At 45.6% G+C, this 13,895-nt stretch overlaps 1 protein-coding gene across 1 annotated transcript in view; it reads left to right on the top strand.

The window, feature by feature from the left end:
* LOC145358354 (coiled-coil domain-containing protein 183-like) overlaps positions 1 to 13,895 on the top strand; it is a 95,222-nt gene that overhangs the window by 68,589 nt on the left and 12,738 nt on the right. Inside the window, exons 11-13 of the mRNA XM_080212311.1 lie at positions 3,953 to 4,118; positions 5,789 to 5,914; positions 6,679 to 6,763. Coding sequence (XP_080068437.1) covers positions 3,953 to 4,118; positions 5,789 to 5,914; positions 6,679 to 6,763 — 377 coding nt within the window. The remainder of the gene's footprint in view (positions 1 to 3,952; positions 4,119 to 5,788; positions 5,915 to 6,678; positions 6,764 to 13,895) is intronic.

The following is a 13,895-nucleotide window of genomic DNA, read 5'->3' as shown; positions in this document are numbered from 1 at the left end:
AGTGGTGTTCCTTCGTCAGGTGTGTGGAAGGTTCTGATCAGAGAAGGGCATTTAAAAATCACACACAGTTTACAGAATACTGATTAGAATGTGAGTCTTTACAGCTAACCTGCTCTTCAGGTCTTAAAGATGCAGACAATGTGAGTGGAGATAGCATTAGCCCAGGTTAAAGAGATGTGTATTGTCTCCAGACAGGACAGTTAGTGAGATTTTACAAGGCCAGGCAAGTCACGGGGGTTACAGATAGTGCGACATGAACCCCAGATCCCGGTTGAGACCATCCTCATGTGCAGAACTTGACTATCAGTCTCTGCTCAGCGACTGTGCGCTGTCGTGTGTTGTGAAGGCCGCCTTGGAGAACGCTAACCTGAAGATCAGAGACCGAATGCCCGTAACCGCTGAAGTGTTTGCCCACAGGGAGGGAACAGTCTTGCCTGGTGATTGTCGAGCGATGTCCACTCATCCGTTGTCGTAGCGTCTGCATGGTCTCCCCAATGTACCATGCTTCGGGACATCCTTTCCTGCAGCGTATCAGGTAGACAACACTGGCTAAGTTGCAAGAGTATGTACCGTGTACCTGGTGGATGGTGTTCTCACGTGTGATGATGGTATCCGTGTCGATGATCCGGCATGTCTTGCAGAGGTTGCTGTGACAGGGTTGTGTGGTGTTGTGGTCACTGTTCTCCTGAAGGCTGGGTAGTTTGCTGCGGACAATGGTCTGTTTGAGGTTGTGCAGTTGTTTGAAGGCAAGAAGTGGGGGTGTGGGGATGGCCCTGGCGAGATGTTTGTCTTCATCAATGATGTGTTGAAGATGTCATACTTCTTCGCTCAGGGGAAGTACTGGATGTCCACGTGTGAACACCATCCACCAGGTACACAGCACATACTCTTGCAACTCGGCAACTGGTTGGATTTAACCTGGTGTTGTGAGACGACTTACTGTGTTTACCCCAGTCCAATGTCAGCATCGCTACATCATTGCTGCAATTATACAGGGTCTTGGTGAGGACATGCCTAGAGTTTTGTATGCAGTTTTGGTGTCCTTGTCTGAGGAAGGATGTTCTTCCTATAGAGGGAGTTATGCACAGATTTACCAGATTGCTTCCTGGGGTGGACGGACAGACATGAGGAGAGTTTGACCTGGGTAGGATTATATTCACTGGAGTTCGGAAGAATGGGGACACCTATAAAATTCTAACAGGACTAGACAGGGTAGGTGCAAGAAGGATAGTCCTGATAGTGGGGGCATCCAGAACCGGGGTCACAATCTGAGGATGTAAAGTAGACCATTTAGGACAGAGCTGAGGAGAAGTTTCTTTACCCAGAGTATGGAATTTGCTACCACAGAAAGCAGTTGAGCACTAGATAAAAAGCTTTGACAAAGGGTCATCTGGACATTAGCTCTTTTCTCTCCTTACAGTGCTCAACTGCTTCTGTATGTTTTCAAGAAGAAATTAGATATAGGACTTGTGGCGAAGGGGGTCAAAGGATATGGGGGGGAAGGCAGGATCAGGCTATTGCGTTGGATGATCAGCCTTGATCATAATGAATGGTGGAGCAGGTTTAAGGGCCAAAAATATATGGATGTGGTTTATATGGACTTCAGCAAGGCATTCGATAAGGTCCCCCATGCAAGACTTATTGAGAAAGTGAGGGGGCATGGGATCCAAGGGGACATTGCTTTGTGGATCCAGAACTGGCTTGCCCACAGAAGGCAGAGAGTGGTTGTGGATGGGTCTTTTTCTGCATGGGGGTCGGTCACCAGTGGAGTGCCCCAGGGATCTGTTCTAGGACCCTTGCTGTTTGTCATTTTTATAAATGACCTGGATGAGGAAGTGGAGGGATGGGTTAGTAAGTTCGCTGATGACACGAAGGTTGGTGGTGTTGTGGATAATCTGGAGGGATGTCAGAAGTTGCAGCGTGACATAGATAGGATGTAAGACCGGGCGGAGAAGTGGCAGATGGACTTCAACCCGGATAAATGTGTATTGGTCCATTTTGGCAGGTCCAATGGGATGAAGGAATATAATATTAAGAGTAAGACTTTTAGCAGTGTAGAAGATCAGAAGGATCTTGGGGTCCGGGTCCATAGGACTCTTAAATCGGCCTCACAGGTAGAGGATGTGGTTAAGAAGGCATATGGTGCACTGGCCTTCATCAATTGAGGAATTGAGCTTAGGAGTTGGGAGGTAATGCTGCAGCTTTATAAGACCCTTGTCAGACCCCACTTGGAGTACTGTGCTCAGTTCTGGTCGCCTCACTACAGGAAGGATGTGGAAGCTATTGAGAGGGTGCAGAGGAGATTTACAAGGATGTTGCCTGGATTGGGAGGCATGCCTTATGAGGATAGGTTGAGAGAGCTCGGTCTTTTCTCCTCAGAGAGATGAAGGATGAGGGGTGACCTGATGGAGGTGTATAAGATGTTGAGAGATATAGATCAGGTGGATTCTCAGAGGCTTTTTTCCAGGGCTGAAATGGTCACTGCGAGAGGACACAGGGTTAAGGTGCTGGGGAGCAGGTACAGAGGAGATGTCAGGGGTAAGTTTTTCACTCAGAGGGTGGTGAGTGGGTGGAATCAGCTGCGGTCGGTGGTGGTGGAGGTGAACTCGTTGGGGTCTTTTAAAAGACTTCTGGATGAGTACATGGGATTTAATAGGATTGAGGCTTATAGGTAAGCCCAGTAGGTAGAGATGTGATCGGTGCAACTTGTGGGCCTAAGGGCCTGTTTGTGCTGTAATTTTTCTATGTTCTATGTTCTAAAATAGCAACGCTTAAAGGAGACTACTAAACAGTTGGAACAATTGGCTGAGCGCAGGCCGAGAGCGCAGACTTAACACATTGCACAAAATCAATCTTGTGATCTTACTTCACAGGGTTAAGTGATCTCACAATTAGGTGATCCAACATGTAGGGTTTCAAATTCATTTACTTTAGGAGAAGTTAATTCAATTAGTAAATAAAAGACAACTTTACTGTAAATGAGTTCAACTTACTTGTTTCTATTCATGTTGCTCAGAACAGTCATTAATAAGAACATAAGAAATAGGAGCAGGAGTAGGCCATCTAGCCCTTCGAGCCTGCCCCGCCATTCAACAAGATCATGGCTGATCTGAAGTGGATCACACTTAATGGATCACACTTCTCTCTGTCAGCCTTTATTCCCATAGGCTGACACTGTATTAAACTTATCCAACAGAAAGGAGATTCTCACTTCTTTATACAGGTTCATCTGGTCCATTCCGAAGGAACATTAAACTTGTAGCTTTGCATCCACTGCTTTGCATAAAAAATCTTAAGGATGGAGAAAGAAAAGAAACTTTTCATTTTTGTAATACCATCCGTGTGGATGTCTCAAAACACGGTTCATCCAATGATGGATTTCAAAATGTAGCCACTGTTATAATGTCGGAAAACCAGCCACCAATTTGTACACAGCAAGATCCAACAAACAGTAGTGTGGTAGTGTCCAGATTTAATTCGGTGATGTCAGTCGAGTGATAAATGTTGGCTGAGGAGTTTCCAATTGTGTCATCAGATCTTCATCTCAACCAAAGGATGACACCTCCAATAGTGCAGCACTCCCTCAAGCCTCCGCAGTGAGAGTCAGACCTATAACCTCTGACTCCGAGGCAGTGGGCTATCCACTGAGCCTGAAATGTGAGGTAAGGGCAATGGGTGACCATGTTGTGAGAGAGGAGTTGGCAGCTCATGATGATTCAGGGCTCCTGTACATTCTACAGACCCAGTGCAAAAGCACAACGGCCTAAATCAGAGGCAGAATCAACTGAACTGTGATGAGGCTACATGGTAAAGTGATACTCCGAAAGAGAAAGTACTAACCTGCATTAAATTTTAAATGTGTTGCTTTAGTAACTTCTGGGATGAGCCGCACAACGATAGCACAAAGTGAGGAGACGGTTTTATGACAAACTCTCTCTTTCTCTCCTATCAGCCTGACCAGTTTGAAGGCAGGAACCGAACAACAGCTGAAACTGGAAAAGGACCATCTCACCACAGTCTTATTGAAACTGTGCAACAGTGAACGCCTCCTATTAGCCATTGAGAATGGGATTGACAACCTGTATTACTGTCTGTACGGCATTCCTGGTACCACTGAGGTCTGTGCTAAATATCTCACTGTGTGAAATCATTGTCATTCTATTCATGGGGTGGGATTGTAAAATACACTCTCAATTCCACTAACCCAATTTGTCATCTCCCTCGATAACATTGACCAACAAAAATCCAGTCCTTAAAGCTCCCCTGACATTCACACATGTTTCCACTGCCTGATGATGGAAGGTGTTTTGTTCATGTCCTTTAAAGCTGCCATGATGACAGGTTTGAGAATTGCACAATTGCCTCAGCCCACAGACTCAGGGGAGGTCTGAATGTCGGCACAGAGCATCTGGTGATAAATGGCTGGCTCTGATAAACACTAGGTTCTATTTTCATTTCTATCTTTTTTTTAAACTCCTTTCACATGCACATTGTGAGGCAGCCAATTCAAATGGTGTTCAAGGGGTTTTGACAAGTTACTTTATGGGGTGTGGGGTTTCCTTGTTCAAAGCTGGAGGAATGGGACCAAACAGAGAAATTCAATGATACTTCCTGGCCCCTGAAAGAGATGGTGAGAGACAGGGAGTTCCAGACACACTGACTCTCACTGGGGTACAGTTCCACACACACTGACTCTCACTGGGGTACAGTTCCACACACGCTGACTCTCACTGGGGTACAGTTCCACACACACACACACACACTCTCACTGGGGTACAGTTCCACACACGCTGTCTCTCACTGGGGTACAGTTCCACACACGCTGTCTCTCACTGGGGTACAGTTCCACACACGCTGTCTCTCACTGGGGTACAGTTCCACACACACTGACTCTCACTGGGGTACAGTTCCACACACGCTGACTCTCACTGGGGTACGTTCCACACACACTGACTCTCACTGGGGTACAGTTCCACACACGCTGACTCTCACTGGGGTACGTTCCACACACGCTGACTCTCACTGGGGTACAGTTCCACACACACTGACTCTCACTGGGGTACAGTTCCACACACGCTGACTCTCACTGGGGTACGTTCCACACACACTGACTCTCACTGGGGTACAGTTCCACACACGCTGACTCTCACTGGGGTACAGTTCCACACACATTGACTCTCACTGGGGTACAGTTCCACACACGCTGACTCTCACTGGGGTACAGTTCCACACACGCTGACTCTCACTGGGGTACAGTTCCACACACGCTGACTCTCACTGGGGTACAGTTCCACACACATTGACTCTCACTGGGGTACAGTTCCACACACGCTGACTCTCACTGGGGTACAGTTCCACACACATTGACTCTCACTGGGGTACAGTTCCACACACGCTGACTCTCACTGGGGTACAGTTCCACACACGCTGACTCTCACTGGGGTACAGTTCCACACACGCTGACTCTCACTGGGGTACGGGTCCCACACACACTGACTCTCACTGGGGGACAGTTCCACACACACTGACTCTCACTGGGGGACAGTTCCACACACTGGGGATAGTATGACTGCCACACCCCTTCTCAAATACCCCACCTCTCTTTCTCATTATTTTTGCCATGTCTCCAAATTGGTTTCTTCATGCTGACCTGCAGAGAACATTTTCCACACTTCGGATGTAGTGAATATTATGTGCGCAGTGAGTTTGTTTCAGTGAAAGGTCTGGATATCAGATCCTGCTCTTTGCGTGGAATAAACAACTTAGCTGTCTCTGTTTTGTGCCTCAGATTTCAACTGGCGAGCCACAGGATACCTACGAGAAGTTATTAATCTGTGAGGATAAATTACTTTTCTTGGAGAATAAAGTTACAGATTTCGTTGTTGAGGAATGGATGTTAGCTGAACAGGAGAAGGTAATGTTTTGTTGAGTTATCGCAAATCATGTCCCTGGTCTGAACAACAGTGAGATTGTGGCGCAGGAACTTGTGCTGCTGTTAGACCCTTACACTCAGGAAATAAGGAATAAACTAAATGGGGAAACTTTAGAAGTCTCTTGCTGTTCTACAACTTTTAAAGTACGAGGGTTAAGGTTATAATGTGAAGAGATTGGATTTGATTCTCTAGTTTGAAATAATGTTTCAGCGTAAATGAGCAGGGCAGTGATCATTATGGAGCAGTGAGGAATGAGTGAGAGATTACTGAAACAGGTCCTAATAACATTTCAGAGATTGTCACAAATCCTGTACCTCAGGAGACAGGCCCAAAGCGAAATGGCTGAGGCAGGTTAGATTAAACTATTTAACGCAAGGAGATGGGGACAGAGCGTAGGTAGCAGCTTTAAACCAATTTGGGGTGTTCTATTAGAGAGCAGGCTGTAGGGTCTTGCCCAATCTAATGCTTCCCAGTTTTGGTTGATGAGTTATCTCCAGGGACTGTTATCAATACTGGCCCTGGGGCAGGAGGACAATGCAGCCAACATCCAGCTGAACTTCTAAAAGTCCCAGAAAGGTGCATATGGGCAAAAGCCTGAGACAGGGCCCAATTGTAATAAGTGGTCGACCTATCTCAGTTGCAGAAATTAATATTTGTAAGGTTGCTCCAGCAATCCAGATACTACAGAAGCCAGCTTTCCAATCTAGTCCTTGTGAACTAACATAGCTCTTTTGTCTGTTTTCAGTTAACAGAATTAATTGAGAAGACATTTAGTGAGAGTGAACTGAACCGAAACGTCATGGTTGAATCAGATGAGTTTGAAATGCACGGTGAGCATTCATAAGAAACATAGACATAAATCTCCAACTGGCTAACTTGAACCTGCCAGACTAGGGGTCATGTGATCTCAGATTAAAACCTTCCCTGTGCTCTTTAGGGTGGAATGAGATGTGTGCGATTTCCCCTGTCCTACTTTATGGCTTGTGGGAACAAGTCAAACCCTCTGACCTAATGCTGGGAGGAGCTCGGATGAAGAGGGCTCCTGTCACATTCTGGCAGACTTAATCCAACCACAAATTCTTCCAATCCTTCAATCCCTCCTTCAGGAGGATATAAACTCAACCGTTCCACTCATCCCGAATATAAACTGTGTAACCACTGCTTACTGTAGCTTCTTAAAACCTCTCAGGGTTCCAGATAACGTACAAGAGACAGCTTGTTGAAATAAAAATGAGACAGAGATAAAAGGAACAGAAAAAAGGAAAACAAATATTTTAGTTATTTTTAGACAATTCCAACAATAACTAAAATCTGAAGAAATGAATCTATATTCCTGCAAAGTTTCAATGCCGAGAGTTTGATAGTAATTAGGGTGTGTTAAGTTGTTAAAACTTCACTGACAGTCCCAATCTGTTGCAGACGGGCAGGATGGTAGCATGGTTTCCCCTTTGTCCACCTCCTAGATAACTGAAGTTAGACGTGTTCTTAAAAGGAAGAAAAAATGTTATAACTCTCTGAATGTTATTTTTAAGTTTACTTATTAGTGTCACAAGTAGGCTTGCATTAACACTGCAGTGAAGTTACTGTGAAAATGCCACACTTCAGCGCCTGTTTGGATACACTGAGGAAGAACTTAGCATGGCCAGTGCACCTAACCGCACATCTTTGGACTGTGGGAGGAAACCAGAGCACCTGGAGGAAACCCACGCAGACATGGGGAGAACGTGCAGGCTCTGCACAGGCAGTGACCCAAGCTGGGAATCGAACCCAGGTCCCTGGTGCTGTGAAGCAGCAATGCTAACCACTGTCACCATGCTGCCAAGATTCTGTTAAGAATAGACAAATGACAGATTTTAAAAAGGATGCATGTTTATTATTCAACAACCGAAATTTACTTGCAGCTGCACCCACTCTGTCACACAGGCACACACAAGTACACACACACCGACCCACACAGGCTCTCATACACACAGGCTCTTACACATATACACAGGCTCACATACACAGGCGTGGACACATGCGTGGTCTCACACTTCACTCTCTCACACACACACACACACACACAAGCATGTGCACATGCACATACATTAGACACACACAACATGCAAGTTCTTACACAGGCTCACACATAAACAGGCTTACATGTGTGTACATATGCATGCTTATGCACGCATGCTCAGTCACACAGGCTCACACATACATGTACACATATGCACATGCATGCATGCACATGCACACAGGCTCTTACACAGGCTCACACATAGGCACACACATGGTCACACTAATTTAAGATAGAGATGAGGAGAAATTTCTCTGAGAGGCTGGTTAGTCTCCAGAACACACTTCTTCAAAAGGCTGTGGAAGCAGAATGTGCACACATGTAAGCCTGTGTATGTGTGTAAGAGCCTGTGTGCATGTGTGTATGCATATGTCTGTGTGTATGAGAGCCTGTGTGGATCAGTGTGTGTACTTGTGTATGCCTGTGTGAGAGTGGGTGCAGCTACGAGTATATTTTGGCCGTGCTTGCTCACCTGCACGCGCGCACACATGTACACACACGTCCACCACATGCTCACTCACCTGCACGTGCACACATATGTACACACACATCCGCCACATGCTCACTCACCTGTTCACGCACAAGCATGTGCGCACACACATGAAAGTACACAAACACACGCACAAAAAGATGGTGATTGCAAGACAAGTTACAAGTCAAAAAACTGACTGTGACACTGGCTTTTCTCAAGATAAAGTTTTGAGATGCTGCAGACTTGTGATGCCATTTTTCTCCATTGAAGGAGTTGAGTGTGCAGATTGATACAGAAAGGTTCAAAGTGGTTTGCTGCTTGTGAAAGCAGATTCTTCTTGCTTCATTGCGATGCACCCAAAACACTTTGAAGAATCAAATTAGATTTTCTGTAAACCAACCCAAATTCTCTGTCTTGTGATAGATATGAACATACGTACATATGAATCAAGAGGAGGCCGCTCAGCCCCTCTAGTTTGCTCCCCCATTCACTAAGATCATTGCTGATCTGATTATAACTTCAATCCCACGTTCCTGCCTTTCCCCAATAACCTTTCACCACCTTGTTAATCAAGAATCTATCACTCTCTGCTTTAAAAATATTCAAAAATTCTGCTTCCACAGCCTTTTGAAGGAAGGAGTTCCAGAGACTCACCAGCCTTGGAGAGAAATTTCTCCTCCTCTCTATCTTAAATTAGTGACCTTTATTTTTAACCGGTGACCCAAGCTCTAGATTCTCCAACAAGAGGAAACATCCTCTCCACATCCACCCTGTCAATATCCTTCAAGATTTTAAAGCTTTCGATTAAATCACCCCTTACCTTTCTACACTCACCTAACCTCTCTGACCTTTCCTCCAAACTGCTTCTAACGTAATTATATCTTTCCTAAATAAGGAGACTAATACTGGGCACAATGCCCTGTACAACTGAAGCATGATTTTTGTATTTTTTTAATCCATTCCCCTTACAATAAATAATACTATTCTATTAGCTTTCCTAATTACTTGCTGTACCTGCAATGGAGCCTTTTGTGATTCCTGCACAAGGACACCAAGATCCTTCTACATCTCCGAGCTCTACAATCTTTCACCATTTAGATAATAAGCTTCTCTTATTCTTCTAGCATGGATAGATGATTAGCTGACTGGCAGAAAGCAGAGGATAGGGTAATAGTGTCCTTTTCAGGATGGCAGCCAGTGTCTAATGGAGTTTCACAGGGGTCAGTGTTGGGACCGTGACTTTTCACTTCAAACATCAATGATCTAGATGAAGGAACTGAGAGCTTTGTGGCTGAGTTTGTAGATGATACAAAGATAGATGGAGGGACAGTTTTTTAAGTTTATTTATTAGTGCCACAAGTGGGCTTACATTAATGCTGCAATGAAGTTACTGTGAAAAGGTAATATTGAGGAGGTGGGGAGGCTGCAGAAGGACTGACAGATCAGGAGAGTGGGCAAAGAAGTGGCAGATGGATTACATTGTGGGAAAGTGTGAGGTTATGCACTTTGGTAGGAAGAATAGAGGCATAGACTATTTTCTAAATGGGGAGAGAATTCAGAAATCGGGAGGGCAAAGAGACTTGTGGATTCTAGTTCAAGGTTCTATTAAGGTTAACTTGCAGGTGAGTTGGTAGTTAGGAAGGAAATGCAATGTTAACATTCATTTTGAGAAGACTATAATACAAAAGCAGGAATGCGCTGCTGAGGCTTGTTCACGCAGGGGGACATAAATGTAGCTGAGGAGAACACTGGGTTACAGGGGTGTAAACTAGACAGTATTGCAGTTGATAAGGGGGATGTGCTGGATATTCTTGAGGGTTTGAAAATAGATAAGTCCCCTGGGCCGGACGGGATTTACCCTAGGATTCTCTGGGAGGCAAGAGAGGTAATTGCAGAGCCTCTGGCTCTGATCTTCAGGTCGTCGTTGGTCTCAGGTATAGTACCGGAAGATTGGAGGATAGCGAATGTTGTCCCGTTGTTTAAGAAGGGGAATAGAGACTTCCCCGGGAATTATAGACCGGTGAGTCTTACTTCTGTTGCGGGCAAGGTTTTAGAAAAAATTATTAGGGATAGGATTTATAGTTATTTGGAGAATAATGAATTGATTGGAGATAGTCAGCATGGTTTTGTAGCGGGTAGGTCGTGCCTTACTAACCTTATTGAGTTTTTTGAGAAAGTGACCAAAGAGGTGGATGGGGGTAAGGCAGTTGACATGGTATATATGGATTTTAGTAAGGCATTTGATAAGGTTCACCATGGAAGGCTTCTGCAGAAAATGCAGATGTATGGGATTGGGGGTAATCTAGGTAATTGGATCAGGAATTGGCTAGCAGATAGGAGACAGAGGGTGGTGGTTGATGGTAAATATTCGTCATGGAGTTCAGTTACGAGTGGTGTGCCTCAGGGATCTGTTTTGGGGCCACTGCTGTTTGTAATTTTTATAAATGATCTGGATGAGGGTATAGTTGGGTGGATTAGTAAATTTGCTGATGACACCAAAGTCGGAGGTGTGGTAGATAGTGAGGAAGGGTGTCATAGTTTGCAGGGAGACTTGGACAGGTTGCAGAGCTGGGCCGAGAGGTGGCGGATGGAGTTTAATGCGGAGAAGTGTGAGGTAATTCACTTTGGCAGGAATAACAGATGTGTCGAGTATAGGGCTAACGGGAGGACTTTGAATAGTGTGGATGAACAGAGGGATCTAGGTGTATGTGTACATAGATCCCTGAAAGTTGGGAATCGAGTAGATAAGGTTGTTAAGAAGGCATACAGTGTCTTGGCGTTTATTGGTAGGGGGATTGAATTTAGGAGCCTCAGCGTCATGATGCAACTGTACACAACTCTGGTGCGGCCGCACTTGGAGTATTGTGTGCAGTTCTGGTCCCCACATTATAGGAAGGATGTGGAGGCTTTGGAGAGGGTGCAGAGGAGGTTTACCAGGATGTTGCCTGGTATGGAGGGGAGGTCCTATGAGGAGAGACTGAGGGATTTGGGGTTGTTTTCGTTAGAAAGAAGGCGGCTAAGAGGGGACCTTATTGAAACATATAAGATGATTAGAGGTTTAGATAGGGTGGACAGTGATAGCCTTTTTCCTCGGATGGAGAAAGCTAGCACGAGGGGGCATGGCTTTAAATTAAGGGGGGGTAGTTATAGGACGGATGTCAGGGGTAGGTTCTTTACCCAGAGGGTGGTGAGGGATTGGAATGCCCTGCCTGCTGCGGTTGTAAATGCGCCTAGTTTGGGGGCGTTTAAGAGATCTGTGGATAGGTTTATGGATGGAAAGGGATTGGTTTAGGTTAGAGGGTCATTGCTTTTTAACTGGTCGGCGCAACATCGTGGGCCGAAGGGCCTGTTCTGCGCTGTAATGTTCTATGTTCTATAAGGCTCTGGTCAGACCGCATTTGGTATATTGTGAGCAATGTTTGCCCCACATCTAAGGAAGGATGTGCTGGTCTTGGGAGAGGATCCAAAGGAGGTTCATGAGAATGATCCCTGGAATGAAGAGTTTGACATATGAGGAGTGTTTGATTATTAAAGAACAAAAACAGCCTGGGAAACAGGCCCTTCGGCCCAACGAGCCCACGTTGCCATCTTAACACCACCAGTCCCCCCCTCCACCCATGACCCTTATCTAATGTTTTATGGCCATTCACATTGAGGGAAACTGATTTAGGGACAATTTATTACTGCCAATCATCCTAACAGCACATCTTTGGGGTGTGGGAGAAAACCGGAGCACCCGGAGAAAACCCACGCGAAGATGGGGAGAATGCGCAAACTCCCACAGACACCGGCCCAAATCCATGTGTCTGCACAGCAATCAGTGATAGTCACTGAGCTGTCGTCTTGCCCAGTATCTGGTCCAGTTTAGGCACACACTAACGACATGAAGCACTAGGCCAATCTCGAACAACCAAGAGCAGCCCAAGTACGACCCATCGCGTGTATGCCCCTCGTTGAACACAAGGCGGACCGACTTAAAACCTGTGAATGAAAAAGAGAAGAAAAAAAAATTACTATTGTACCATATCCATTTACCTTACCAGGGACGCCCCAATGCTAATGACCCTTATTTAAAACAATCTCCTATATCCACCCATCTCCAACCCATTCATGTGCCTGTCTAAGTTACTCTTAAACAATTCTAGCGTGTTTGCCTCCACCACCTTACTTGGCAGAGCATTCCATACCCCCACTACCCTCTGTGTGAAAAACCTCCCTCTAATATCTGTGTTATACCTCTCCCCCCTCACCTTAAGCCCATGGCCCCTTGTCCTGTGTGTTTCTATCATAGAGTAAACAGAGGTAAGCTATTTCCTATCTATACCCTTCATAATCTTATATACCTCTATTAGATAGAACATAGAACATAGAACATTACAGCGCAGAACAGGCCCTTCGGCCCACGATGTTGCGCCGACCAGTTACAAAAACAATGACCCACTAGCCTATACCAATCCCTTTTCGTCCATAAACCTATCCAGAGATCTCTTAAACGCCCCCAAACTAGACGCATCTACAACTGCAGCAGGCAGGGCATTCCAATCCCTCACCACCCGCTGGGTAAAGAACCTACCCCTGACATCCGTCCTGTAGCTACCCCCCCTTAATTTAAAGTCATGCCCCCTCGTGCTAGCTTTCTCCATCCGAGGAAAAAGGCTATCACTATCCACCCTATCTAAACCTCTAATCATCTTATATGTTTCAATAAGATCCCCTCTTAGCCGCCTTCTTCCCAACGAAAACAACCCTAGATCCCTCAGTCTCTCAGATTCCCCCTCAGTCGCCATCTTTCAAGGGAAAAGAGCCCCAATTTCTTCAATCTTTCCTCATACCCCAGTCCTTCCATACTAGGCAACATTCTGGGTCTGTACTTGATGAAATGTAGTTGGATCTCATTGAAACATACAGAATAGGCCTGGGTAGAGTGGATGTAGGGAACACATCCAGGGGCACAGACTCAGAGTAAAGGGACGACCCTTTAGAACTGAAATGAGGAGGAATTTCTTCAGCCAGAGGATGGTGAATTTACAGAATTCATTGCCATCAAAGGCTGTGGAGGCCGGGTCATTGAGTATATTTAAGACAGAGATAGGTAGGTTCTTGATTGGTAAGGGGATCAAAAGTTCTGGGGAGAAGGCAGGAGAATGGAGCTGAGCAGTATATCAGCTATGATTGAATGGTGGAGCAGAGTCAGTGGGCCGAATAGCCTAATTCTGCTCCTATATCTTATGATCTTCCTGCCAAAATGGACAATTTCTCATTTCGCCATTCCCATTCGGCCCATCAAGTCTGTCCCGCCCACAATCCCACCGAGGCCCTCTTCCTGTAATCCTCATATGCCCTGCTAATCTCCCTGACGCTAGGGTCAATTTAGCATGGCCAATCAACCTAACCGGCACATCTTTGGGCTGTGGGAGGAAACCAGGGCACC

The sequence above is a fragment of the Carcharhinus amblyrhynchos genome, chromosome 25 (genome assembly GCF_965287045.1).
Source record: "Carcharhinus amblyrhynchos chromosome 25, sCarAmb.v2.hapA, whole genome shotgun sequence".
Classification (NCBI taxonomy): Eukaryota; Metazoa; Chordata; class Chondrichthyes; order Carcharhiniformes; family Carcharhinidae; genus Carcharhinus; species Carcharhinus amblyrhynchos.
Note: the sequence above shows the minus strand (reverse complement) of the source record. Positions and strands in the feature narration are given on the sequence as shown.